Source organism: Mustela lutreola, chromosome 2 (genome assembly GCF_030435805.1).
Source record: "Mustela lutreola isolate mMusLut2 chromosome 2, mMusLut2.pri, whole genome shotgun sequence".
Taxonomy (NCBI): Eukaryota; Metazoa; Chordata; class Mammalia; order Carnivora; family Mustelidae; genus Mustela; species Mustela lutreola.
Genome location: NC_081291.1, coordinates 27,308,191 through 27,335,533, shown reverse-complemented (window position 1 = coordinate 27,335,533; position 27,343 = coordinate 27,308,191). Strand labels below are relative to the sequence as shown.

At 41.2% G+C, this 27,343-nt stretch overlaps 1 protein-coding gene across 5 annotated transcripts in view; it reads left to right on the top strand.

Moving 5' to 3' along the window:
• CFAP20DC (CFAP20 domain containing) overlaps positions 1-24,351 on the top strand; it is a 250,019-nt gene extending 225,668 nt beyond the window's left edge. For all 5 annotated transcript variants that reach the window (XM_059161355.1, XM_059161354.1, XM_059161358.1 and 2 more), the window contains 2 exons: positions 11,979-12,073; positions 23,774-24,351. In XM_059161355.1, coding sequence (XP_059017338.1) covers positions 11,979-12,073; positions 23,774-23,886 — 208 coding nt within the window. In that variant the 3' untranslated portion in view covers positions 23,887-24,351. The remainder of the gene's footprint in view (positions 1-11,978; positions 12,074-23,773) is intronic.
• The last annotated feature ends 2,992 nt before the right edge of the window (positions 24,352-27,343 follow it).

Genomic DNA, 27,343 nt, shown 5'->3' with positions numbered 1-27,343 from the left:
AGTTGGTATTTCCAATGGGGAAGGCTGCTAGGATCAGCTCAGATGGTGCATGTTGGCATGAGGAAGGCACTATTTTCCTCTCTCCTCCCCTATTGGTTGAGGGACCAATCTAGACTCCTGTTTCCAATAAGCACTCATCACTTAAAACACTTTTTAAAAGATACTTTGAAGCTGTGTTTCAGAGACGTTTTCTTACAGATGTCATCAAATTGAAAGCTCCTGAAGAGAGAGAATCTGCCTTTAAAAAGGAAAGTAGAAAAACATTCAATCAGAGCAGAAAGCGAGAAACAGATTTTACTCCTCCCATCCCCAAACCCTCATTTCTACTCCCAGGTACGCTGATGGTTAACAGTTTCTTGGGCATCCCTCAGAAATTTTCTGTGCATATTACCAGGAAATACATGTTTTATTTACATATTTTTTCAACATAAAGGAATAAAATTCTATATTGTTCTATACTTGCTTTTTAGATTTTTACAGAATAGGTTTTAGACATCTTTCTAAATTTGCACATAGAGATGAACACATTCTTCATTAACTGCCAGGTGTTATTTCACTGTTTGAATGTACCGTCATTTATTTAGCCAGTTCACTGCTGATAGACTTTTGGGTGATTTCTAGCTTTTGTTATTGTAAACTGTGCTGTAGTAAACATCCTCATGTACATATCTTTGTGAGCTTGGACAAGTAGGTGTTTAGAGCAGATCCCTAGCAGTAAAATTATTTGGTCAAAAGGTAACTCTGATAGATATGACCAAACTGTCTACCAGTTTACATTCCTACCAGCTCACACTGAGTTTCGTGAAACTTCAGAATTTTGCCAAGCTACTGTATGTCAGTGGTATCTCGTTATTTTAATTTGCATTTCTATAATTATATACATGGTCAATGTCTTTCTGTATTAAGGGATGCGTATTTACATGTCTTTTCTTCTGACCTGACCATTCATATCTTTGCCTACTTTTCTAGGATCATGTCTTATTTTTATCCAGTGTCCTTATATACCCAACACAATACCAGGCACACGGACCCTCGATAACTATTTGAATTTTACTTATATAATATATGGGACACACAGAAAGAATATATAATAGTCCTAATTAGAATGTAAGATACTTGAGGCAAACTGCAATCTCTAGAGCCTTTCACTCTCAAAGGATGACAAAACAAGATGTCTCCTTAGGAGACCTCTATACAGTAGGACTTTATTTTGATACAGTAGGAAAGCTGTTTTGTCAAAGGGAAGGCTCTGTGTTTCTCACGTGCATTTTCATATCCACATGTACTAAATTTCCAAACAATACCATTAGTTCTTGCCTAAATCATACAGCAACAAAATCCTAACTCTTCTTTCTAACCCCCTTCTTATTCCCCACCAATCCACTCTCCACACAACTGCTACTGCGATTTTTCTAAAAGGTAAATCCAAGATTCTTGTAGCTTAAGATCCTTCAAAAGATCCTCAAGGCCTTCAGAATGAAGTAAGAACTTTTTAGTTTGCCACCTAAAACCCCTGCCTTCTTTAGGAATTGATGACACTCCTGTCATCTAACACATACGTATGCCCAGTGTCTGTCATTTCACACTGCAAGCAGTGCTCCTGGCTTTCTATGACTTTCTGCTGTAGTGCATGTTGTTTTTTCTAGAATATCCTTCTACCTTTTCTCTATCTTGCTCCTCCATTCTCCTCCTTCAGGAACAACCCTTTCATCACTTTTGCTGAAACCCCCACCTGAAATCTTCTAAATGTAAAAGTTTCCTTGGGCTTAACTTTATCTAACAATACTTATTTCACCTTCTTCTAAATGTTGGTCTAATGAACAGTCTGTCTCTAGGAGACTGAATTCCTCAAGGGCAGAATCATGTCTTCCTCCTCAGTACCAGCATAAAGTCTGAGACCCTGACGGGGCTCAGTAAACATCTATTCAATGTAAAATCATAAAGCAGCTGTGCTGGTAACAGTACACAGAAGGCAAGGAAGGGGCCAGCCTCTCTCGTGCTGTCTCAAGGAGATGGGCTATTACTGTTCATATGTTGTAGTTGAATTTGATGGCTGATGCCTGGATTTGAGTCTCCAGAGTTGAATTATCTGCCATATCTAATGAGTCAGTGTCTGTAAAATGGTCCCAAGATGCTGTGTCGTTAATATTTTTTTAGACTGAGGGAAAATACTGCCAAACAGGAAAGATGTTCAGCTCTACAGAGAGCATATAAAGCATATTTAGTAGAGTAAGAGGAATTAATGATTTTCGTGATTTGTTGGAGCATTGAGCACTTGGAGGGAGCTAGGTCTTCTCCAATTTATGGATTTTCTGACAAAGGCATGGGCAGGAGAGATGATTTTGTCAAGGTCAGAAGAAGAAAGAGTATGATTTCCCTTTTGTATGAGTGTCTGTTGCATGTCTCCAAATAACATAGATTGATGTGAAATGAAAATACAGTGCTTCTTTATGCAATGTGTTTCCCAAATTTCGCTATGGAAGAAATGCAACCCTATCCCAGGCCCCACCATAATGTAAACATCTTCTGAGCACTTCTAGGAGGGGAGGAGAAGAAATAGCTGGGGAGAGTAATTCCCATATTGTTCGGAAATAGCTGCCTTCCCTGGCCTCTATTTTTTGCTCCCACTGCTCTCAGAGCATGTTCTCCTGACCTCCTCTCTACCAGATCTTTCTCAAGTATTCACCCATTTCTCAATCTTTTCACTCTCACCTGCAGGTCTTTCTCTCATAGCCCTGGCCTTCCTACAAGTGTTCATTCATTCACTCATTTAACATCTTTTGAATTTTAATTCCAGTATAATCATTCAACAGATATTTGTTAAGCATCTATTATGTGTCAAGCCCAAGGTGAAGAAGACAGACATGATTGCCTGCCTGATGGGATTTATAATCTGGTCACGGCTTGTCTTCCTGGTTCATAGACAGCCATATTCTCACTGTGTCCTCACATGGCAGAAGGGGCAAGGAAGCTCTCTGGGTTCCCTTTTGTAAGGGCACTAATCTCATTTAGGAGGGCTCTGCCCTCATGACCTAAGCACTTCCCAAAGCCTCACCTCCAAACACCGTCACGCTGGGGATTAGTTTTCAGCATAAGAATTGGGGGGGGGGGGGTGCAAAGATTCACTCTGTAGCACTAGGCAATTATGAGAAAAGAGTCTAAGGATGTGGCTCTCCCTCTGAAGCCTAGAGTTAGTGTGGTGGTGAAAGTGAGGGAAAAGCACAAAAACATTCTGTAGAGATAGTAAGGACTCGACTATGTAAAACTTTGAGCCAACTGGAGGCGCCTGGGTGGCTCAGTTGGTTAAGGGTCCAACTATTGATTTTGGCTCAGGTGATGATCTCAGGGTCATGAGATTGAGCCCTGTGTCAGGCTCCATATGGGCGTGGAGTCTGCTTAAGATCCTCTCTCTCCCTGTCCCTCTGCCCCTCTGCACACTGTGTTCTCTCTCTCTCTCTCTCTCTCTCTCTCTCTGTTAAAAAAAAAAAAAATTTTTTTTTTTCAAGCCAATGTAGTGATTTTGAATTTTGCTCTAAGAGTGAATTTTTAAAAACTCACCCTGGACTGGATTAGAGGGAGTCTAGATTGGCTGGGGGAAGAACAAGGGAGAGATTCTAGAAGCATAGACTAACATGGTGGCAGTGGGTATAGAGATATGTCAGCATATTCAAGAACTAAGGTTAGGACCTAAAATGGATCCCTAAATATTTCCAGCTCATCTTCCCTTAGAGAGACTACAAAGACCTCAGATTCCTCATGTGCTAAACCAAACTCCTGGATCACCCAAACCAGTTTCCTCACCTCAGGTTCCCAGTTCATGCAGTGGTACCAACACCGTTTCATTTCCAGAATCCAGACTGTAAACTGCCTCATTCTCTCTTCAGACTAGCTTCCTCTGTGTAATAGGAAATATGGTAACCACTGGATCTGAGTTTTACTTCTTTTGGCTTCAGCTTTACTGGAAACTCTCTCATTTTCAGACCCAGTTTCAAAAGTTCTAGGGAAACACAATTGGCCCAGATTAGGTCAGGTGACCACATATGGACCAATCAACTCAGATTGTAGGCTCACTAGGAACATGGTAACTCCCAGGAAGAAATAGGGCTACAGGCTGCTGTTCCAAAGAGAAGGGGAAGGAGTTCTAAGCAGTCCCTTAGCTCTGTTCTGCTTTCTGGATGAGAGATTACAATTGTTCCTTGGAAGTGCCAAGGGCGAAGAAAGGAGAAATAAGTGGAAATGGGGGGACCAAAAAAAAAAAAAAAAAAAAAAAACAGATTTTTTGCCTCAACATGAGAGGAGACTTTTAACAAAGTTATTTGAAGATGAAATGTGATCTTTGAAAGAAGTACACACACAGTTCCTGATACTCAGGTATAAATTAGATAATCACTTGGTGAGAATGTTGTAGAAGACAACCCTCAAACACTGAAAATCCAATACTGACGTTAGAAAACTCTTATAGAAAGCCAACCAAAATTAAACAATAGCATCTTAACATTTATTCGAGTCCATTTTAAGAGATACACAAGAGTTCCCCACTTATAGTTTGAGCTTCCTACTTCAAATGGGAAATGAATCCTATGAAGAAAAAATATTTAAATTTAAAAAAAGAAAGATATTTTCTTAGTTTTTTTTTCTTTTTTATACTAGTTAAACATATTTCTGAACCAGCATTCTGTTTTCTGAGGCAGAAAATTAAATTTTTCTGTCATGGCTATAAGAAAGCAAGTTGTATGTCTCCAGATTTACCCCAAATTGTGTATACCACACATGATGAAGAAACAATAGCATTCTCCTGGCAGGTGGAGAAAGCAACATGGATGGAAAATAGAGAGTGGTTTGCAAAAACAGCGTTACAGAATTTTAGGGAAACTTACAGCAATGAGCGGCATTCAGTATCCTGAACTGCCAAAGAAACTCTTTCAATAGTCATGCATTTGATAAATATGGAGAAGTGCCCACTCTGTGCCAGGCACTCTGCTGGGTAGGAGGCAATGGAGGGTGACTACATACATCAAATGATCAAACAACTGAGTTAATTATGAACTGAGACAAGATCTCTTAGTGAGAAGATCACAGTTGCTCTATTAGAAGGGGTAACAAAGGAACTCAGCTAGATTGGAGAGGGTAGTTAGGGAAGACTTCTCAAGAGAGTGATACTTGAGCTAAAATCAAGTTGAACATGACTTTACCAGGCCAAAGAAGAGTAGGAACAAGGGAGGAGAGTGTACTGTAGACAAGGGGGAACAGCCTGGGCAAAGGCCCCATGATAGTAGGGAGCATGACATGTTCCAGAAATTGAGAGAAGACCAGCATGGCTGGAACTTAGTGAGAGGGAGAATAATGCAAGATGAGGTTGGAAAAATACATAGAGATTAGTTTATGCAAAGCCTCAAAGGCCAGCATAGAGTTTCTGGTTTTACTCTCAAGTACAGTATCTTCCCAGTGAGACTGAAGGGTTTTAAACAAGAGGTTGACATAATCAGATTGGAATTTTGGCTGCGGTGTGGACAGAAGAGAAGGGAAGCCAGAATGAAGAGGGATCCATGAAGAGTTTTTGCTACAGATAACATGAAGCAAGATAATCATTAGGCTTTGGTGGTAGAAGTAGAGTTGGCAAGAAAGGTGAATTCAAAACACATTTAGGAGGGAAATTGACAGAAATTTTCTTAAGAGTCCTGAGAGTGTTTCACTCCACAGTTCCTTCCTCCAAGACAGAGGCTGTTAAGCTACAGGCTGTGGGCCAAATCCTGTTCATTGAGAGATTTTTTGGTAAGATGTTACTGGAATACAGCAATGTCCGTTCATTTACTTGTTTATGTGTGCTTTCACACACTCCTGCAGCACTGCGGAATAGTTGCAACAGAGACCTCGTGCTTGTAAAGCCCAGTGTATTGGGGCACCTGGGTGCCTCAGTGGGTTAGGCCTCTGCCTTCGGGTCAGGTCGTGATCCCAGGGTCCTGGGATCAAGCCCCACATCGGACTCTCTGCTCAGTGGGGAGCCTGCTTCCCGCTCCCTCTCTCAGCCTACCTTTCTGCCTACTTGTGATCTCTGTCTGTCAAATAAATTTTTTTTTTTTTTAAGCCCAATGTATTTTCTGTCTGGTTCTGCACAGAAAAGCTTTGCCAACCATGGAATTTATACTGCTCAAAACAGCACCTCCATGGTATTCCAAGGTGTAGACATGCCTAATATAGGAGTCCAAAAGTCCGTGAATGGGCTTTAGGTAATCTCCAATCTCCTGAAATTGGAAGTAAAACTTAATATTTATCTGATCAGCCCACAGCATCCTTTTTGTACAACCCATGTTTTAATTCATTTTCTGCTGGCTAGAATGCTGCTTCCATCAGACTGTGAGTGAGCTCTTTGATTCCCCAGGACCTGACACACAGAAGTTCAGTAAATGGTGACTGAATATGTAGAGAGATGATTAAGCTAGCTGTTGGCCTCATATCTTGTATTTCTGTATAGATATATATGTATGTACACACATAATATATGTACAGGAAATACCTTAATAAAATAAATGTAAAGTTGTTCTTGGAAACAAAATCTTGCTTTTAAATGAAGGAACTGAAACCACAGTCTGTCTTCACTGAGGACATTCTCCTCAGTTATAAAAATATCTGATTCAGTTAATGCTCAGTGCCTCACTTCAAAAAAAAATCTATCATGCAATTGGGAAGAAAACAGTGAGGTATTCTTATTTTGGCCAAGATTTTAATATTTGAGAAATCTGGCCATTGTGAAAATTCACAAGATGGTATTTGTTCTTCATCTGCTCTGTATTTTTATATGTGGTATTTCATGTGACTTCATTGTCTTGACTCTTAAATAAAACACATCTTCTGGTGACAGTATTCAGTAGGCATAGGTGTACCCGGAAGTCCTTTCTCTAGTTTCAAGAGGAGAGGGAGGGGTGGGAGGCCTGCCGCGTCCACGTGAGGAAAGGGGAAGACACAGCATTACCTGAACACGCTCAGAGAGCAGGTCTGACTGGAAAGGGTGTTGTTCAGCCACCAAAGGAGTTAGGAGGCTTTCCTAACAAGTAGATAGAGTCAGCCCTTGGGAGAAAAGGATTATAATCAGAGCGGAGGAGAGCAGCCAGAGAGCATCAAGTACAAAGGACAAGGCAAATGTGAAAATGGTGGAACAAAGAGCAAGAAAAAATTCCAGAGCACAGCCACTGACGTAAGAGACCAGGGAAACATTCAGAACTCTAGCTGGGCTGGCATGTTGTTAGTGTGCCTCAGCTGAACTCCCACTTCCTGAGATGTTTACTGCTTTCTGAGTCAGGAAGGCATAGGGTTTAAAGAAGCTGATCAAGGGTCACGTCAATTAGTATTAAATATCACATATGAAAATGAAAACATATAAGATATAGGTGCTAGACTGTACACCTGTGCTTATCAATAAGACACCCAAAAAATGCTCTGGAGAAAATGAAATTGTTAAATATATACGAAGTAAAATAAAAACAACAAGCAAAACCAATGCCACCAGGATGGGAAAATAGTGCAACCTGAAGCATTTCTCAAGTTGTGGTCTATGGACTTAGGATCCCAAAAGTTCTGGATGCATGCATGGGGGCTATCCTCCTCTTGGAAGATTCACAGTGTATTAAAAGCTCTCAAAAGTCCTATAAGAAAAAGTCCTGACTCTGTTTAGCCCAATATTTTCCATATTATAATTATAATTAACAACACTTTTTTTTTTGCAAAATATACTTTATAAATGCATACTTAGTAAAAGTACAAACAAATACATTGCTTTGATCAAAATTTCTTAATTGTATAAGATCTTCTGAGTCTTAAGTTAAAATAGTATCACTTGTCAGAACTCTGTAGTCATTTTTAGAAGATAAAATTACATCTACATTATAATCAGAATAAACTTACACCATGTACTATAACTCAAAGTACAGAGGCAATAAAAAAAAAAAGAGTAATACATTTGATTACAGAAAAAATTTTTTAAACTATTGCATGGCAAAAGAAAAAAACGGTGTAAGCAAAAACACATGACAAAGTGAGGGGAAACAAAAAACCTGATAGAAGAAGGGGCAAAGACATGAATACACACACAAATAGATAAAAACAAAAAAAGCATATATGCATATACCTACATATTACATGCCTGGCCTTATGCACATGAAAAGTCAGTTAGCTCCATTCATAATGCTCATATTGATAACAAATGCAAATCAGAAGTACTTTAAGGTACCAGTTTTTATCTCTCGGGTTGGAAAGCATTTAAACATGACCACACACTCTTATGGCATGGCTGTGGAGAAATCAGCACTGACCTGCATGGTTGGAGGGAATGCAGATGGCACAGTCCCTGTGGAGGGAATTTTTTAGTATCTAACAAAACCAAGTATCTATTTACCTTTTGTCCCAGAAATTCCACTTCTAGGAATTTACCTTGAAGATCTATCTCCAAGTATACAAAAATTGGTAGCTCAAGGTTATTCACAGCACTATTAATTGCAGTGATTGCAAAATATTGAAAACATGCCCAAACATGAGAGAGTGGTGAAATTCATGATAGGCTAGCCAGACATGGAGTACTACACAGCCATGAAAAAGAATGAAATGCTCTCTGAACTGGAGGTGAATGATTTTCAGGTTATATTTTAAGTTGACTTTTGCGTTAGACACATGTCTGCTTATTTTTTACAAAAAGAAACATGGGAGATACCAGATTGAACTTGATTGCCTATAGAGGAGCCAGTAAGAATGGCATGGAAGTGATGAGGGGTTGGAAACAAACTGGGAGGCATGGGGGAAATGTAACTCTTACCTGAATAAGACTTTCTGTGTATTTTGACTTTTGAACTGTTAACATTTTATATACTCAACAACAAAAATAATAAAAATCAATTAATGGACAAAAAAGATTTCTTTCCTGTTAATATTTCTCTGTAATCTTATATTAAGATATAATACAAACAAAAGTGGATGGATCCAACTGTATTTCAAAGAAATAATAAAACCACACTGAAAAGGAAGGAGAACTAACTCAAATAAATTTAGAACATACTATTTGACTATTTTATACTGTTTTAACAAAGGAATAAAAAGAACCCTAAATAGAGAACTCTAGAGAGTAGGCTTGGGGTTTTCTGTTGGTTGTTTTGTTTTGTTTTGTTTTGTTTGCTTAACAATTCTGAAACTACTTTTGACATGTTCTATAGCTCAGAAAAGAAGTAAATTTATTGAGGATAATGGGAGGTTCCTTGCTGTCAAAGGAGTTACAAATATGGAAAGAGGAGAGATGAGCATGAACGTGCGGTGTTGCATTAGTATTGAAGAAATGAGCCCATAATTACAGAATAGGGATCATCAAACTTTTTTCTGTAAAGGGCCAAACAACAAATACTTAATTCCTTCACTATAGCACAAAAACAGCCATAGACAATACATAACAAGTGAATATGACTTTATTCCAATAAAATTTTATTTATAGACACATTTGAATTTTATATAATTATCATATGTCATGAAACATTATTATCTTTCTTTTTTCACCCACTTAAAAATGTAAAAATCATTCTCAATTTGCACGCTGTGCAAAAACAGGCATTGAGCCAGACTTTGCCTGCAGGCCATAGTTTGCCAATCCCATTTAGATAGAGAAATGATGATAGATAAATAGATAGATAGATAGTAGATAGCAAGTGTGATCAAGTGTTTAATTTGGGGAATCTGGATGAACGATCTGTAGGAGTTCTTTGTACTCTTCTTTCAAAGAAGTACTCTGTACTTTTCTTACAGAAAAGCTGTAAATCTGACATTATTTTAAACAACCAAAAAAAATCACAAAAGGAAGAACTCTGCACTTTTCATAGCTACTACAGAGAAGGAAAAACATTAATCAAGTCACTGGCCTAAGAAGTGAACATCTTACCTTTTATAATAGTCACACAACCCCCGTGTCCATGGACCGTGAGTAGGAGCTACTCCTGCCAGTGTTTAGAGTTTCTGATTTATCACTGAGGATGTCTTCATATGATAACATTATTATTTCTGTTGCTGGTGTTCCCCGTTGCTCTCCAGCACTCTTACTGAGTAATGAGGTCACCAGGACTTGTAATTTGTATGTGACCTTGTAATTTTCTATAATGTGGGGATTTGGGGTCTACAGTAATGAAATGGGCTAAATGGAAGGTGCTTATCAGAAAAATGCCCCATTAGCTTGGAAGTCTGCGACAATTCCTTTCTGATGTCCTTAATGTGTTATTATGAAATTCAATTATTCAGCACATTCACCTTGCTTATTTCACTAGCCATAATCAGTGATAGCTAAGATGAGGAGGAGAGACTGTAAGTATCTTAAAATATGGCAAATAGGAATTGGGTAATTTTTACGTTGAGATCATCTTTTTTTTGCAGGAAGAGTGAATGACTTTCATGGAAAACCTCTGCTATAGATACTTGTAACCATTCTACCTTCCTTGACTTGTTTAATTCCAACAAAATCCAATTCCTGCTACCTTGGTTTATCATTGTAGAGAAAGCCACACTATGATTTTCACCAATAATGAAGATGATGGTGGTCATAGCTGAAATGTATTGAATGTGGCCCTGTATCCAGATCCATGCCAAGTGGTTTTCATCCTTTTTTTTTTTTTTTTTTTCCCATTTAGTCCTAAAGCAGAACTCTGAGGTACTGTCGTTATCTCCTCTTTCTAAAAGAGACTTACTATGTAAGTGGTATGGCCAAGCTTTTGCGTGGGGAAACATGGTACCAGGATTGACCTGGAGAGCCAGTCCTCTTACTTCCTGCTGGGATTGTCTCCCATTGTAAATAAAGACAGAAATACAGAAATTTAGAAAGAACTTGTTTAGTCATGAGGACATGCCCATGCTCCTGTTGAGAAGAATAAGATAAACGAAAGAGATGCTAGTATCAATGCAAGCATGAATTCGTGTTGGATCACTTTCCCTTACTGCCCCCATGCCGGAAGCTCACTAACAAGTTTAAAGATAAGAAAGGCTTGAAGTATAGCACACAGTGACTCGAGCCCCCGGATGTCACCCTCTTGCATCATACCCATTCGGGGACCTCCTAGAGGGACCGAGAGGACCAGAAAAGAATGGAGGAGGAAGGGGAGTAAAGAACTTGGGAAATAAAGTTGGCAGTTGGAGGCAGAGGAGCGGGAATGTAGAAGTGGCTTTCCAGAGTGGTTTTGCCCCCATTCTTAATGGGAGAACTGAAAGAATGGGTCACTTGAGGGACCAGCTCCCCTCACTCTACCTTCTTTTGCCCTCCGATGCTCTAAAGACTGAGTGAGTGCCTGCTGACCCCACCATTGTGTCTAGTCCCTAATGGCTCCAAGACCACCTTCTGTTTCAGATCACATTTGGAATGTTGTCATGGAGGTAACATATGACTTTGCCAGGTTTCCTTACCCAAAGATCCTTAAGAAGCTTTGTCTCTACTGCATTTCTTCTGAATTATCAAAATAATTTTTTTAAGATTTTATTTATTTATTTGACAGACAGAGATCACAAGTAGGCACAGAGGCAGGCAGAGAGAGAGGAGGAAGCAGGCTCCCCACTGAGCAGAGAACCAGATGCGGGACTTGATCCCAGGACCCTGGAATCATGACCTGAGTGGAAGGCAGAGGCTTTAACCTACTGAGCCACCCAGGCACCCCCAAAATAATTTTCTTATAGGAAAGGAACTGGGAACAGTTTAATAGCCACAGTAATAAGCTTTTGAGAGGAATAGTCATCTTTAATCTAGTTGATATATCTGTGGAACAACTAGTGAGTTCAGTGATTGACAATATATTAACCGATTTATAGAACTGAATATTAACTTCTGGATGTTCTGTCTTTCTGCAATATGAAGGAGGGGAAAAAATGTTTCTCTGTGGAAGTCCCAGGAAATTAAAAACCCAATGGAAAGATAAAATTTATATATGAAATTGCAGACCTGTTGTTTATTTACTTTCTTCTTTTCTTTTTAGGGACTGGTTGAATATGTTGAGCCCACCAATAGTTCCTCCCAGTCAACACCCAACAGACCAGCATCTGGATTCTTCTGGAAGCTTGAGTGCTCAAGGTGGGACTATGGAAAATGTTATGCATAAAAAAATAAAAATCATTAACTACAAATAGAGAAAATCAGTCACTTTGAGATGCCACTGTTTTTATTAAATGCTAATCATTTAGGCTCACACCCCCAAAATGAGATACCCTGTGCCTCATTTTATAGGATAATAAGTCCTTCGGTATCAAATTGACCTTCATCTGGATTCCAGGTCTACCAGCTCCTGCTGTGTGGCCTGTAGGACGTTCAGTTACCACATATGTAAAGTAAGACTAAAAGTGATAGCATCTGCCTGGAAGTTTTTTGTGAAGATTCATAAAGCACTTATATTAGCACCTACCAAATACTAGCAGTTCATTTTAATATAAAGCAGACACCACGCTCCTACGTCACTAGATACATGTTTTCATTCACGCAGGGATATTTGTCTTTAAAGGTAAAGCCAGCACAGAGTTATAGCAATTCATGTTAGCAATGGAAGAATGGGAAGGAAGCAGGAATGAAAATTTGCCTGGGGTTCCCTTTGTGGGCGAGAGTCATAGAAATGAACCATCAGTTTTGGGTTGTGAGCAGGGAACGTGATTGTCTGGAGTACACAGAGGAGGAAGGGAAAAGAACCTTTGGTGGAAACAGGGATTGGGATGGAAGGGGTAGAGTGACAGATAACCTCAGAGTGGGACTCTCTGAGACAGCCTTTTGAGTTGGGCTTCTGAAGAGAGAAGCACGATATCTGAAGTTAAAACAAATAATACAGGAACTGAAGCCAAAATAAATTGCTCCAACAAAGGTGCCAGGTTTTTTCCCCTCACTGCCCCAGGGAGAAAGTGGAGCATCCCATTTTTCTTCAGGTGTGGAAAATTCAGAGTGAGAGCTCATACATCTGAGTTGCACATTTTGGCTGCCCAAGGGATGGAGATGTCTCCGTGATTTACTGTCTGAAATAGATTATGCCCCTCAAATTGGGAATCTTTTTAGAGGTGTACATTTATAATTACTTATGACAGAAAAATAGAATCTCTGCTGTCAGGAGGAGACCTTGCTGTGAGAGAACAAATAATATGTTATGTTAAGTGTCCTAAATAAACCACGGGAACAGAGAGCGTGGTCCTTGAGCAAAGGCACCCAAGATATATATTAGTGAGAAGTAGCAGAAAGGAGGCCTTTGAGTCACCATTACAAAGTGATGTTTTGACAGCAGGAGCTCAGTTATGTTGAAGGTAAACAGAACTTCCAACGAGGGCAAATTAACAGAATAAATTCAGAAGATTATAGAAATGTTCTGGCCAATGTTAACCAGGTCTGGTGCCCGTCCTGCCCGTCAGCCTCGGTTTCTGTCAGCTGTCCCGTTCCCCTTTTCTGATCTGCTTGAGTGGTTTATAGCTAATTAATATCATCAAAAACTGGTGTTGCCTATTTGGTGACTCTTTACATGTTACTGTGCCAAGATAGTGTTCTTATACAGTGTTTGTCAAAGTAAAATGATGGGTTCAAGTATCCAGTTTGTATCACCAGAAGCAAGAGGGAGACATGGTTGTGGATAGCCGGGCCTCTTTTGGGGCTTCGGTTGCAGGATACCAAGAATTTAGAGAGAGATGCCGGACACCATGCTAAGTTCTAACAGTAGCTATCACAGCAACACTGTGAGGAAGGTACTATTAGTGTGAGTATGTAATTACTGATCTTTACAGCTGAGACAACTGAGGTACAAAGTTTTTGAATGCCTTGCCCAGGGTCACACAACCAGTCCTCAGCAGAGCTGGGATGAGATTCCAAACGGCCCGGCCCCACTGTTTTTATACTTTTTTTATTTTGTACCAAGTACCTAGATTACCTACTCAAAAAGAAATGTATATGAAATCAGGAATTGAAATTTTTTTTCCTCTTGAAATTTCCTGATCTATACGGGAAAAACAAACAAACAAACAAATGGAAACATCTCCAGGGCTAAGTAGCTAAGTTCTTTAAGGGAGCAGGAGGAAGCAGACGTCTGGTCTCCTGTTTCAGCCCTCCTATTCATGCTTGTCAGGAATCACAAGTGACAGCATTTTCTCCATGGGAGTGAGGTGCTCAGGGGCAAAGCTGCTGTGTTGACCAGATCTGAGGGAGGCAAGGGCCTGACGGAGAGACAGGATCCCTGGATTGCCGAGCTGCCGGGCCTGAGTATTCCTTGTCACCTCGCTTCCCAAAGGCCTTTCTAAGCAGGTCAGTCTCCCTTCACCTTGTACATTTTCTTCGTGCCCTTTTCACAATGTATAATCCGTGATTTTTGGCTTGTTTAATGTCTTTTTTCCTACATAGCCTGTGAGTTTGTAAAAGCAGAGACTTCATCTGTTTGCTCACTCCTGGATCCCAAGTACCCTATGCAATTTCTGTAGGTTATTAGATACTCTAAATTTTTGTTAGAAGGTAGACTGGAAGACTGAGAGGGGAAAAAGGAGAGAGAGAAATGTTCTTCAAATGGCCATTTTTATACCAACCTTGAAAAAAAATGAGTAATTCATTGAAGTCTTACTTTCAGTAAGTCTTGCTTACTTACTTACTTTTCCTCTATTCCAGATTTTTAGTATATTATGTATATTTCTAAAATTTGTCAATGAGAGTATTGAACCTAGACCCTTGAATTTTAGCAATTAAAACAGTGACAGATAACCTGAGGCAGTGGCTCTTAAAGTATATTTATAAGCCGTGAAACTTTTTTATCAATTGAATTTCCTATGAAATTCTAACATTTAAAAGAGAGAAGAATAGAACCGCTCTGGCTAAAGGGGAAGTTAGGGTCTCAGAACCCTGCCTTGGGGCTCTGCTGAACCAGCTAAGACAGTGGTGCAGTCCTAGCCCCAGCTAGGATTAGGCTTCCTCCTTATCAGTGCCTTTCTGCAGAACTTTTGAAGGTGGTTTTGAAGCCTGGTTCCCAGGGATGGAGGGTCTCCCATCTTTAAACTTCTAAGACAGAAATAACAATAGCTAATATTTATTTATTCTTCCTATGATCCACACCTGCAAGTACCCTTTACTTCTCATAATGGCAGCTACTGTTATTCCTAGCCTTTTCCACATGGACACTGGCGCTCAGAGCTGGGAAGTAACGTGCTAAACCCCTACAGCTCCAGCCCAGGTGGAGAGGACAAGATGCTTCTATAGAGTGAGAGGCATAACTGTAGTTCAGCAGCAGGGCCTGACCAATACATAGTACTAGAAAACTTGCCCCAGGCCATATAAAATTAAGTGCGTGGGTTAACCTTAAAAACAAAAGAGCGAGTTATTTTACCAGGAAAATAAGTTTATTTAGGAATAGCAAAGGAATGGCAGTTTGGGGCCTGCACGCTGCAGCAAAGCGTAGGCAGGTGTGGAGAGCAACATTACTTTGTAGAGACAAAGGAGGACTTTGGGAGAGGCTGCTTTGAAGGAAAGTCTATTAGAATCTAAAAGTCCAAAGCAAGAGTTAAAGATGGGGACGCTTCCCATTGTCTAGGCTATTGCTTGTCAGGGAGAAAATCTCCCTTCCTTCTGCTGGGGCAATAAGATGAACTTCCTCCTGCCCAGGAGCATGGCATAGGCGGCCACAGAAAGCGCCTCCCTTTCCAGGCTTCCTCACTCCATTTCAAATGAGGTCTCCCTCTACTCCTTGTCACACATGCCTTAGACCTGGCCTTTGAGTCTTTGCCTTATTCAGTACGAGTCTGTGTCACAGCCACAGCTCCTGCTCAGACAGAAGCCTCGAGTGTATAAATGCCACCTTCAAGGAAACAGGCCGTGTTCTTGGAGAGCCAGGCAGCCGGCGGGACCGGCCTTGCGCTCCGGGCCCTGCGTCTGGAGGGAGAGCGGGGCGCTGCGTGCAGCTCCTCCCGGGCCACAGCCTGCTCACCGAATGTCAGTTACCAGGGGCACAGGCACCCTTAACACTTGGCACAAATGTGTGTTCCTGGAGCGCATGTGAAATGTGAAAATGGGAAGTTATGATTTCAGAACTTACTCAAGAGAACTACCAAGCTGACCTTTGGAAAATAAAGCAGACTTTGCTTGAAGAATAGTTGTCAATTTGTTTTTGACATTTGTTCCTTTACAGATATGACCCTTCAATTATTCATGCTTCCCAGCTCCAAAATGGAATATTAATGACCTCTCTCGTCAGGCCTGCAGAACCGCTCCTGCAGTTTACATAGATTTTGAGTAAGAAAGACATTCAGAAGTGCTTGTGGAGTTGCCAGAATCCCATAAAAACAACATCCTTGTGCCTTCTTTATGGCAAGGCATAGAGGATATTCCTTTATGAACATGGGTGTATCTCCCACGAGACGCAAATAGGCAGCAGATGCTGATTGTAAAGATATAATATCCGAACTACTGGCCAAGAATTTAGGACTCATGGCTCCTTGAAGCTAAGCAGAGAGAGGGGAATCTGGCCATGTGCTCTGGGCACAAGAGGGGAGGCCTTCCAGAGTCTTATTTCCTTCCACACGGTTATTCGACATCCACCTGATACGATGAATCTCAAACAGTCTTCTAAAATCTGTTTTACTAGCTATCTTACAGAGATTATGCTTCACTGAAAAACCATGGTGTCCCCAGGTGCTTGACTTGGCGCCTAGGACACAGTCCACACTTAATAAATATTTAATGAGTGCTTGCGTGAATCATCTGCCCATGGAAAACAGAAGTATGATTTGGTCTACTCTTTGGATCCTTCTTGTATCGTCAAGATTTATTTAAGGTGCGGGACGCCTGGGTGGCTCAGTTGGTTAAGCAGCTGCCTTCGGCTCAGGTCATGATCCCAGCGTCCAGGGATCAAGTCCCACATCGGGCTCCTTGCTCCGCAGGGAGCCTGCTTCTCCCTCTGACTCTGCCTTCCACTCTGTCTGCCTGTGCTCGCTCTCACTCTCTCTCTCTTACAAATAAATAAATAAAATCTTAAAAAAAAAAAAAAAAAAAGATTTATTTAAGGTGCAAAGAGACCTTCTCCCCCGCAAAAAACAATCCTGGCAAGGTAGAAGTAATAAGAGAAGTCAGCACCGGCCATGTGCCCGCCACAATGTCAGATTTTCCTGTGTTACCTCACGATGACTCCTCCTGATACTGCCAGGTGTGAGGCTATGTTATGTTCCCCACCGTACAGGTGAAGTTAAGGTCACTGCCTGAGTCACAAACCCAGAGTGTGGAGCAGGACTCTGACCCAGGCCTGTCAGACCTAGCAATCTATACCTCTAACCCCCATGCTGCTACAAGGCCACAGAATTCCCACTGAGGTCAGTAAGAACCATACAACTGACGTGTCCACTGCAATTTTTAAATTTAGGAAGTTCTCTTTCTTGAAGCTTTCTGGATAAAATACTACTCCCTTTAGTACTCCCCTTCAACCTGTGGCATCCCCATCTCAAGGCTCCACTCCTATAATGTTCGTTAGTATTCATGACATTGCGGAATCCAGAGTCCCCACCCCTTCCCTTGTTAGGCAAGGAGCTGCTTTTGCTCTCAGATTAACCCTGAGGAAGAGACGTATTTCCTCTTATGCAGCTATCAGAGTCTCGGGGGTGTCTTCTCTGCACGAAAGTGGTTGGGAGATGGGGGGCTGGTGATCAACGCCCTCACTAGGCTAAAGAGGTGCCTTCCTTCTAGGAGTACTAGAAGTGCACCCGTAAGTAGGGAAGTAAACACATTGCTGGTGTCAGAGACTCTCTCTCTTATTCTAGAACTATCCCCACCTACTTATTCCCCAGATTCACCCCAGAAATGTTCCTAGTCCAAGGTGTGAGTTCAGCTTCCCTTGCTGAAATTGGGGTGAATTTGCTTCTCGCTCCAGTGTTGCCACCTTGCCTGAGATCAGGCCATTGAGACATTATGGGTTTCACAGCTCAGTAGTCTGGTTAGGGACTAACCTGGGTGTGTAACAAAACACACTCAGAGTCACAAGCTGCACATTCCCAAGTGCACAATTGCTTTGTAGGTTCTTTTCCCAGCTTTACTGAGATAAAATTAAAATGTAACGTGTAAGTTTAAGATGTAACACTGTGTAAGTTTAACTCAATGATTTGATACACAAGCACACATTTGCATCACTGCACGTTTGTAAGTGGAGACTACCTGGAAAGAATGAAATTACACTAATTCCCAGTTAATCTTCCAGATCCTTCAATATGTTGTCTTCAATGGCATTTTCCAAGTAAAATATAGCCACTGGTTTTTGCAAAAAGGGTGATATACTTATTTCCCAAACGAAACCTGAACTATAATCATGGCGTGTTATTTGCCTTCCAAGAAACAACATGGTGTTCTAATGCAAGAAAGTATCTTTTCCTCCTTTTTATCCCATCCTGGATCATTTATCCTTCTCTCATCCCAGGACACATATTTGCCAAAAAACAAAATTCAGCAGTTCACAGTAGACTTTCTCAGTTTTTAGTGCAAGTTAATTTTGCCCTACTGTGAGAAACGTTGGTGGGAGAGTTTGTGAGCCCCTGGTGCTCTGCGGAATCTTATCTAAAATGTCATCTTTATTGATCCTGAGGCTGACTGTTTGGAATGGGGATCTCTCACCATTGAATTGTTTAAACAATAGTGTATTAGTATGCACATAAAAGTACAGTCAATCAGTTCTCAAGATCTATAAGAGAGAAAACGCATTAACTTTTTTTAAAAAATTCTGGATGGCAGTGTCAGAAAATCGAAAATCAAGTGCAGTGTCTTGATTCAGAGATTTTTAAATCTGATAAACCGGTGCCACATTATTTGTTTTCAAGCTTGAGGACTCAGCCTGCGCATACAGGTTTTCTATTATCTATGGTTAAAACGCGATAAATATAGATAATTAAGCATTTATATTAATGGATTTTCAAAAAGGTGAACTGAAGGAATTGTTTGCCTGAACTGATCTAACAGAGGGGAGGGCAGCTAATATTGCTGCATTCGGTCTGGCTCTGCTGGCTTTTCTTCCATTATTGCTGTTAACCAATTCAAAGTGGATGAAGCTGGAAGTTTGTAAATAGATTATTATCTGAAAGGCAATTTTATTTCACTGGAAATGACTTTATTATGTGGAGAAGAGTAAAAATGTAATTTGGACCCCTGTCCAGATGCTCTTAGTGTGGTAGCAGAGAATGGTTTTATTTGTTAATTTGTCCTTTCAGAGTTTCTGTAGCCAGTCTTTAAATAGAGCAATTTAGCAATTGGGGGGAAAAACAAACCCTGCACCATTCAAGAATATAATTGAAAATTACCCCATACCCATGCACAATAATTACCTTTCAAAACATTTCCCATTGCTTGACATCATAGTGGTAATTGCTTAATGATATTATAATTTCATTACGTAGGGATTACAATGGCTTAAAATGATGTAAATTGGAGGCGTTGAAAATTAAGTTATAATGAAAACAAAACCTTTTATGCAAGTTTAAAGCACTTATTTCAATGTAAAATTATACATAATGTCACCCAATTTTTGTGCGAGTGTCATTGTTGGTAGTTTTAAAATTCATCCATTTAAACCTTTAGTACTAAAAACCACAAAACCTGCTTTAGTCCCATGGCTATAATGCATGAGGTTCCAGTTTTATGGTGATACGTATTGGAACGAATGCATTTACATAGCAGTTACTGCTTCAGTTTGTATGCATTATGTAGCAAAACCCCTACTAATGAATTGGATCCACATCGATCCCTTTGCAGTTGGGTGATAAAGACCCACGGCCCATTACAACTGTTATTTTCATCTAGAAAGATTCTTGACTGGCCCTAAAATGTATTGAGTTTTCTAACTTAATAGCACCAGCTTAAAATTTTATCTTTTTGGAAAGTACCAGCTCCAGAGTACGCTGAACAGTAACCTGGCATGTAACTTACGCGCCAGAGGTCAGAATTTCCCCCAGTGTGTGGATGGAGTAAAAACACGGACAAAGACCTCCGAGATGGGTTGACTTCTCATCACTTACCTCAATGATCCATGATTTTAACATTACACCTGATGGGAAAATTCATTTTACTTTTTAAAAATACGCAATTTTTGGTTTAAGTACTCTTTTTACTTAAAGATGAATTCTTGAATTCTTGTTTATGTCCTTTATGAAGCTAGTTGGGGTCTTTGTATTTCATTCAAATCCACTATTTTTTTTCTCTTGGTAGTAAAAAATCAAACAGGCACAGTTTGGAGATGGGGAATAAGGTATAAGTGGACACACCCCTTTTGTGTCCCTTTTGTGTCTACCTCGGCTCTCTTCAGTTTTTCATGATGACAACTGTAACAACAACATTTATTGAGTATTCACTGTGTGTGTGTGGAGTCTTACTGAGCATCTTCCTGAGTTGTCATAGGTACCATCACAAGTAGGATTACTGTCCTCACATGAGGAGACTAAGGCTCAGAGCTGAATTTTCCCAGGGTCCCGCAGCTACCCAGTGGTAGAATGGGATTTGGACCCAGGCCTGTCTGACTCGTTGTCTCCGTGTGACGCTGTCCGTCTCTATGAAGCCTTATCCTAGGACTCTAAGCTTTATCAGTGTTTTTGTTCTGAGTGACTAAGCAATTTATAACCTGTAGTTCGTGATTTATTTCAAGGTTGTCATTATCCTTAAGAGTAACAGTAACGATCATTTGTTGCAGAATTACTGTGTCCGCTGTGTTATGCATATTATCCAGGGTCCAGTTTCGTCTCCCACAAAACCCTATGAAACAGGCAGTACTATTTCCATTTGGTAAATAAGGAAATGAGGGTCCAGTGAGGCAGAGTAACCCATAATTGCCCAAAGGTCATTTGGGTAGGCAGCGGCGGAGCTCCCTCCCATCCTGTGGGCGGGATCCTAAGGCCCAGGGCTCTCTTAGCCTCTCTGCAGTTGCAACTCCCATCACCCCACCATTAATCTTCACTAGCTGCTTTTGTTTTGTGTATGAATGTCACATCCACACCTAGACGTAGTACAAATTTAATAGACACCATTATGTAGCCTGCACACATAAGTTACTTACTGGTTCTATTCTCTGAAAAAGCCTAAATAAGAAAGGGATGATGGGTTGAATATGTGAAGATAAAGGACACATGCACACCCTTGTTTTGATGTGCAGAAGTGACCTAAAGGGGGTCATCTTCCACGAGAAACAGCCACTTAAAAAGCATTCCCAACTTCTACTTAAAGGAAGAAGGTGGAGGCAGGACCCTGGGGCCCACTCTTAAGGTAACAATAGAAAGTAAAGGAAAAGCAGCCTGCCTTCTCTGATTTCCTGTTCTTAATTAGAAACCGTGCAGGGTGCTCAGGTCAGCTGCCACCATTAACGTGGCCATTAGCAAAGTCCTGTCATACTTCAAGGACATAAGCCACTGCAGCCAAGAGTTACAGAAACTCATCAAAGGCACCGCGGGGATCACTGGATCTGGTCCTGCCCTGTGCACAATAAAATCTGACACAAGTGGTCGCCCCAGTCCCTGCGCCACCCTCCCCAGGGTCCACCTCCCATTTCCTGGTCTGCTCTACGGTTTAGAAAATTCTTCCTTGTGCTGAGCCAAAATCTGGCTCCTCATAACTTTCCCTCATTGATCCTCTTGCTTCCTCCTGGAACCCCACAGAATCGTCTTAACTTTTTTCTCATTTACCACCCTTGACGTTCTTGAGGCCAGAAGGGCTGCTGTAACCGCAAGCTTTGTCTTTTCTGGAGTTAATAAGCCCGGATTTTGCCTCTGCCCTCCCACATGGACTCTCATCTTTCTCTGTGATCTTTGAAGTGTGAGAAATGAAATTTCTTTTGTTTCCAAACCTGAGTTTTTCAAATGTAGGACACCTTTACAATTTGACACCTTTGCAATGTGTTACGCTCTTCCATGTTTAAATCCCCATAACATAATGGCTCCCACCTGAACGTGTTCCACCATCTTCTTAAGGAAAGCAGGGCACCAGTATGGTAGAAAGAACGCAGAACTGAGAGTCTGGAAACCCAGGTTCATCCCTGACTCTGCCTCTGACTCGGCAAGTGACCTTAGGTGAGCCAGTGAACTCTGTAGACCTTCCTTCCCTCTTCTGTCAGATGGGCACCATGACGCCTGCCTGTTTCCCAGGAGGGTCAAGTGAGCTCCTGCATGGGGAAGTGCTTTGTAAAGGGCTCCACCAGTTGAGGTGTTAGTCAGTGAGGCGGCGGCTCTGAGTCCTCCATCCAGCCCCACTTTTGAAGGACTGCTGGAACCCCGTGTAGCCCATAAGCGTCAGTTGGAGGCTCTTGGGTTTTGCCCAAGTCGCCGCACACTCTTTGAGAACAGCACCTTCTTCTTCAACCATCTCATCTCATCCCCCACTCAGTGCCTGGTGCAGGGGCAGTCATGCTTTAGGTCTTTGGATGGTCAGAGGAATGGCTGTAGTAGAATCTCAGCCCCCGACCTCACCATCTTGGCCCCACTCCCTGGGACTTAACTCAGGCTTGTCACTATCCTGACAGGATCCATGCACCAGCTCGGTCTGACTTTGGCTGGGAAAGATGGAGTCCCACCACCTTCCCATACTCTGGGGAGTGACACTTATATCCACAGACTTGTTTTTCACAATCATGTATTCCCCCTTTCCAGAAACATCCGTATTGACTGAGCCTCTGTTACATGTCAGCCCCAGGCCCACAGCCGAGCCCCTCTGAAAGTAACCCTGGTGAGCTCACAGCCCCAGAGACTGGGCTTTCTCTGGTCCTCAGCAGCCTGTGCTCAGGAAGAGAGAGGGGTGTTGGTTTTTGTTGTTGTTGTTTTTATTCGACAGAGAAAAATCACAAGTAGGCCGAGAGGCAGGCAGAGAGAGAGAGAGAGAGAGAGAGAGAAGGAAGCAGGCTCCCCGAGGAGCAGAGAGCCCGACGCAGGGCTCAATCCCAGGACCCTGGGATCATGACCTGAGCTGAAGGCAGAGGCTTTAACCCACTGAGCCACCCAGGCACCCGAGAGAGGGGTGTTCTAATCAGCCCTCCTTCCTGCTCTGATCTTCTCCAGCTCAGGGAGGGCTTACCTTCCTGGCTTCAGGACTCCTATTATGTGCTTTTCAGAAGTACTCAGAAGGCACTTGCTTGCTGGAGGCAGCCTCGAGTGTACAAGTACTTAGCACAGCCCTGGGCACACGTAAGGTGCTCAGGAAAGATCTTACAAAAACCTTTTTTTTTTTTTTTTTTTTTTTTCATTCCAAGGCATGTGTTAGAAACCAACCAAAACCGCTAATAACTTAGGCAGCAGGAGTTCCTCCAAAATGTCTAAATAGTTGTCACAGAGACAAACATGAAGCCACGTCCATGTGACTAGCAAACGTGACAGATGTTCCTCCCACTGATGAAATTACCCATCACCTGATAGTTTTCTGTACTTGTTCTTTGCTTTGTGTGTCTTGTGTTCCTAAACAACATTATCATTTTAATTCGGGTTTACTTGGTAGCACTTTTAGGGTGCATTCATACAGCACTGGCCCGCAGTGAAGTCTGGAACTGTCTCCCCCGTCTTGAATCCCGCTCGTATCCTTGATGCCGTGAATCCCTTGGCCATGTGCCTTCCCGGTCTCCACACTCAGCTTTCTTGTCCTTCAGAGCAAAGCCAGCCCTGTCTAATGCTGTGAGCAGAGTCTGCACATCTGCCGTGCCCCTCCATTTTGGCCTTGACATTCTACCTCTCCCAGGAGGCTTGGAGGGGCCTGCCTTCTTGCCCTTCTGCCCTGGCAATCAGGAGTTCCGGGCCAGTCAGGCAGCTAACGTGTCTGTGGTTCCCCTCCCCGCAGGTGAAGAAGACCCGAGTGTGGAGGAGGACGAGGAAGTGCTGACTCTGCTGTACGACCCGTGTCTGAACTGCTACTTTGATCCCCAGACCGGGAAATACTACGAGCTGGTGTGAAGCCTTCCTCCGGGGCCTAGAATGGCCATGCCCAGGCGGGGCAGGCGAGCCGTGCTGACCGTGACGTTGGCCCCACGGTGCATGTGTCGGGCAGGCTCGCAGAATCCAGAGTAACTGAGAGAAATGAAGTTGTTTTGTAAATAACGTTTGGTGTTAAGGATGCCTACCTTCTCTTTGTAGATGCATGTGATTTTTTTTTTTTTTTTGACAGTGAAGTAATTAATACAAAGACAAGATTTTAGGACTTCAAATTGGTTCTTACTGGTTAGTTCTCATCCTACATATCATTTTTTATTGCCTATAAACTTATGGAAGCAAATTAAGAGTTATTAATTCAAATGTTTTGCAGTGTTACTCTGTAAATGATGGCTTGATACACAGAAAACGTATTCTTGTTTCAAAGATATTTGGGTACCTTTTATTACCTATTTGTATTAAAAATAAAGTATGATGGTCAAAAAAATATCTTTTAAACTGCCTTCTTTTATTTGCCTTGCTTGCATTCTTTACCAGAATATTCCAAGATAATATTTACCCTTCCTTAGACTCTCAAGAAAAGAAAACACTGTGACCTGGTCAGACTTTATGATCGCATTTTGTTAACACTGGCCCCACTGTTCCATTTCATTAAGGTTCATCCAGAGTTTGCCAAAGATCAAAACATTGCTAATCACTTAAGCTGATTAGCACAGTGCTGTGCTTTTTTGGTTTGGGGTTTTGCTTTTTTTTTTTTTTTTTTTTTTTTTTTTTACACCAATTATCTCTAAATTCTAATGTTATGATCCAAATCTAGCTCCATAGATCCAGATTTAAAAAGTCACCCATTTGAACACCGCCCACACCTCACCACTTCTGGGACTTGGCCGGGAGAAACAAAGGCTCTCTCACTGTAATTCTGCCTGCTGTGTCACCAGGAAGAAATCGTGCACTTCCTGAGTTTGAGGAGACAGCCTTGAATTGTGTGCCAAGTATATTAATATTGAGCTCAAGGAAGTACTTATATTAGCTGGAATATTTTGTTATTTAATAAAGATTTTTTGATAAAGAAGAGTACCATTGGAGATTGAAAAATTACTGGTTTACAATTGGATTTAATGGTAGGACTATAATTTCATTTAATGTTGCTTGAATGAGGAAATAAGAGCTCTTTTTTCAGGAAGAGATTTGGGCTCCTGTTCAAAGGATCATACATTATTTAGAACCATGTTTCTATTTGATAAGCTTTTAATCCTATTGTTCACAACATATACCTTTGTTAGGATTTTTTTTCCCCAAGATGTTCATACTTACAAAATGCAAATAAATAACTGAGGTTTCAGAAAGCACAGAGAATGATAAAATAGTTGGACTATCTTGGTTATGACCTTGAAGATTGGAGTAGGATCTGGAGAGTCCTAGAAACTGCCTTAGTCTCAGGACCATCCACGTAAACAGAGGAGTCAACTAAAGGTCTGTGCTAGTTAAGACATGTAGTTATAAATATCAAAAACACCCTGAGCTAAGATATCCTTAAGTATACAAGAGTATCTCATGAGCCCCAAAACAGAATCTACAAACCTCCATGTGATTTGAGCTGGGACCTAGAAAACTGTTCTGGGATTCTTAAATCACAAGCAGCAGACAGCCTTGATCCCAGAATTCAAAGACTTCTTGAACAATCAGACCAAAGAAGACAAGAATCTGGACAGCTCCAGGGATCCAGGAGCAGAAACTAACAGTTTCCCCCAACAATGGTCACCAAAATGACAGTGCCACCTTCTTCTGCTTCATCTCTGCTCAAAAAGCAAAAGCTTGTAGGCTTGATTTGTTAATTATCTCCAGGGCCACAAGGAATGGGAGTGAGATAGTCCCTGAAGAATAAAGCACTGTTAACAAAATGGGGAGGGAGGCCAACCAAGCAAAAATGAGTCTTAGAAGCATTGCCTCTACCATTCACCTCCAATTTGTTTGCAAAACAAGTTATCTCTCCCCATAATTCTCAGCTACTCAGTCCACCTGCCAGAACATTCAGCCATTCCACAGCTCATACATCCAACCACAAAGAAATATGGACTCTGAATTTCAACTTAAAAATCCCAGACTTGTATTCTGATTGGCCACTTTGCTCCAGTGGCCACCAGAACCCTCTGGTGTGGATGGGGAGAGAAAGGCAATTAAGGAGTTTCTTATGAACCAAAAGGTATCTACCACAACCTCTTACCCACTTTTTTCATTTTACTTGCCTTTTTTCTTTAAGGAGTAGGTTCGTTTTCTGTTAAGGTGATTTCCCTTTTTTTTTTTTTTTTTAAAGATTTTTTTATTTGAGAGAGAGAGCGAGCGAGCACATGCATGAGCAGGGGAGGGGCAGAGGGAGAGGAAGAGAATTTCAAGAAGACTCCGTGCAGAACATGGAGCCTGATGGGCTCAATCCCACAACCCTGAGATCATGACCTAAGCCAAAATCAAGAGTTAGGCGTTTAACCTACTGAACACCCAGGTGCCCCTCCACTGAGGCAATTTCTACGGAAGAGTTGAAAAATAAAAACAGATGTGTTACATACTGCTAATTTTAAACGTAAGTCATATAAGCAGTTAACTTGGAAATTCATTGACTGGGCTATACTGCTTCACAGGTCATCAAATTTTGCTGGATATTGGAATCTCCTGAGAAGTTTATAAACATACTGGCACCTGGGTTACACCCCCAGAGAGTCTGATTTGATTAATCTCAGGTGTGACCTGGGCACTGGAAATTTTTAAAACTTCCCCTGGCAATTCTAATGTGCCATAATGTTTGAGAATCGTTGCTAGAGATCAGATCCAACATGATGAGTGGGGAGAAGATTTGCCTGATGGCAGATGTTTCAGTGGGGAAGAGTGGATTAGTTTCCACTTCCAAGAACTTGATTTCTACCTTTCTAATCAAATGTGGACTGAACATTATATCTGAAACTAGCGATAATCTGGTATCAGTTTGGGGACTGACTCAGTTTGTTTCATATAATTTGGGATGCAACTTGCAAGTGACTTTAGGTTTTCAGTCCCTAAATTATTTAATTACAGAACCCAGGTAATGAGAATTATGGAAAAAACAGTCAGCTAATACACGACATCAGATCAATGATTTAGCTTCTCTGGCAATTATAACTTCTCTCTCCAATTAATTTAATTTTACATTATATTAAAGGAAAGTACTGCCATATGCAAAATACATAGATGCTTTTGCATAATAACTTGCCCTATTGTGTTTCTCCATATTTTTAGATTAGCTTCATTTAAATCAGTCATTTCAACCACATCTTGATTTTTTTAAAGTGCAAACTGTGTTTAATAACCAAGAATAGTGCAATCACAGATTGTACAACCTGAAGGACAATTAATTAAAAGAACTAATTTTAAAGTTGCCCTTTGGCTTTAATTAAAGATCAAGCTGCTGAAAGTTTCTGGACTATTTGCGAGGAGAAAAAAAGATTTGAAT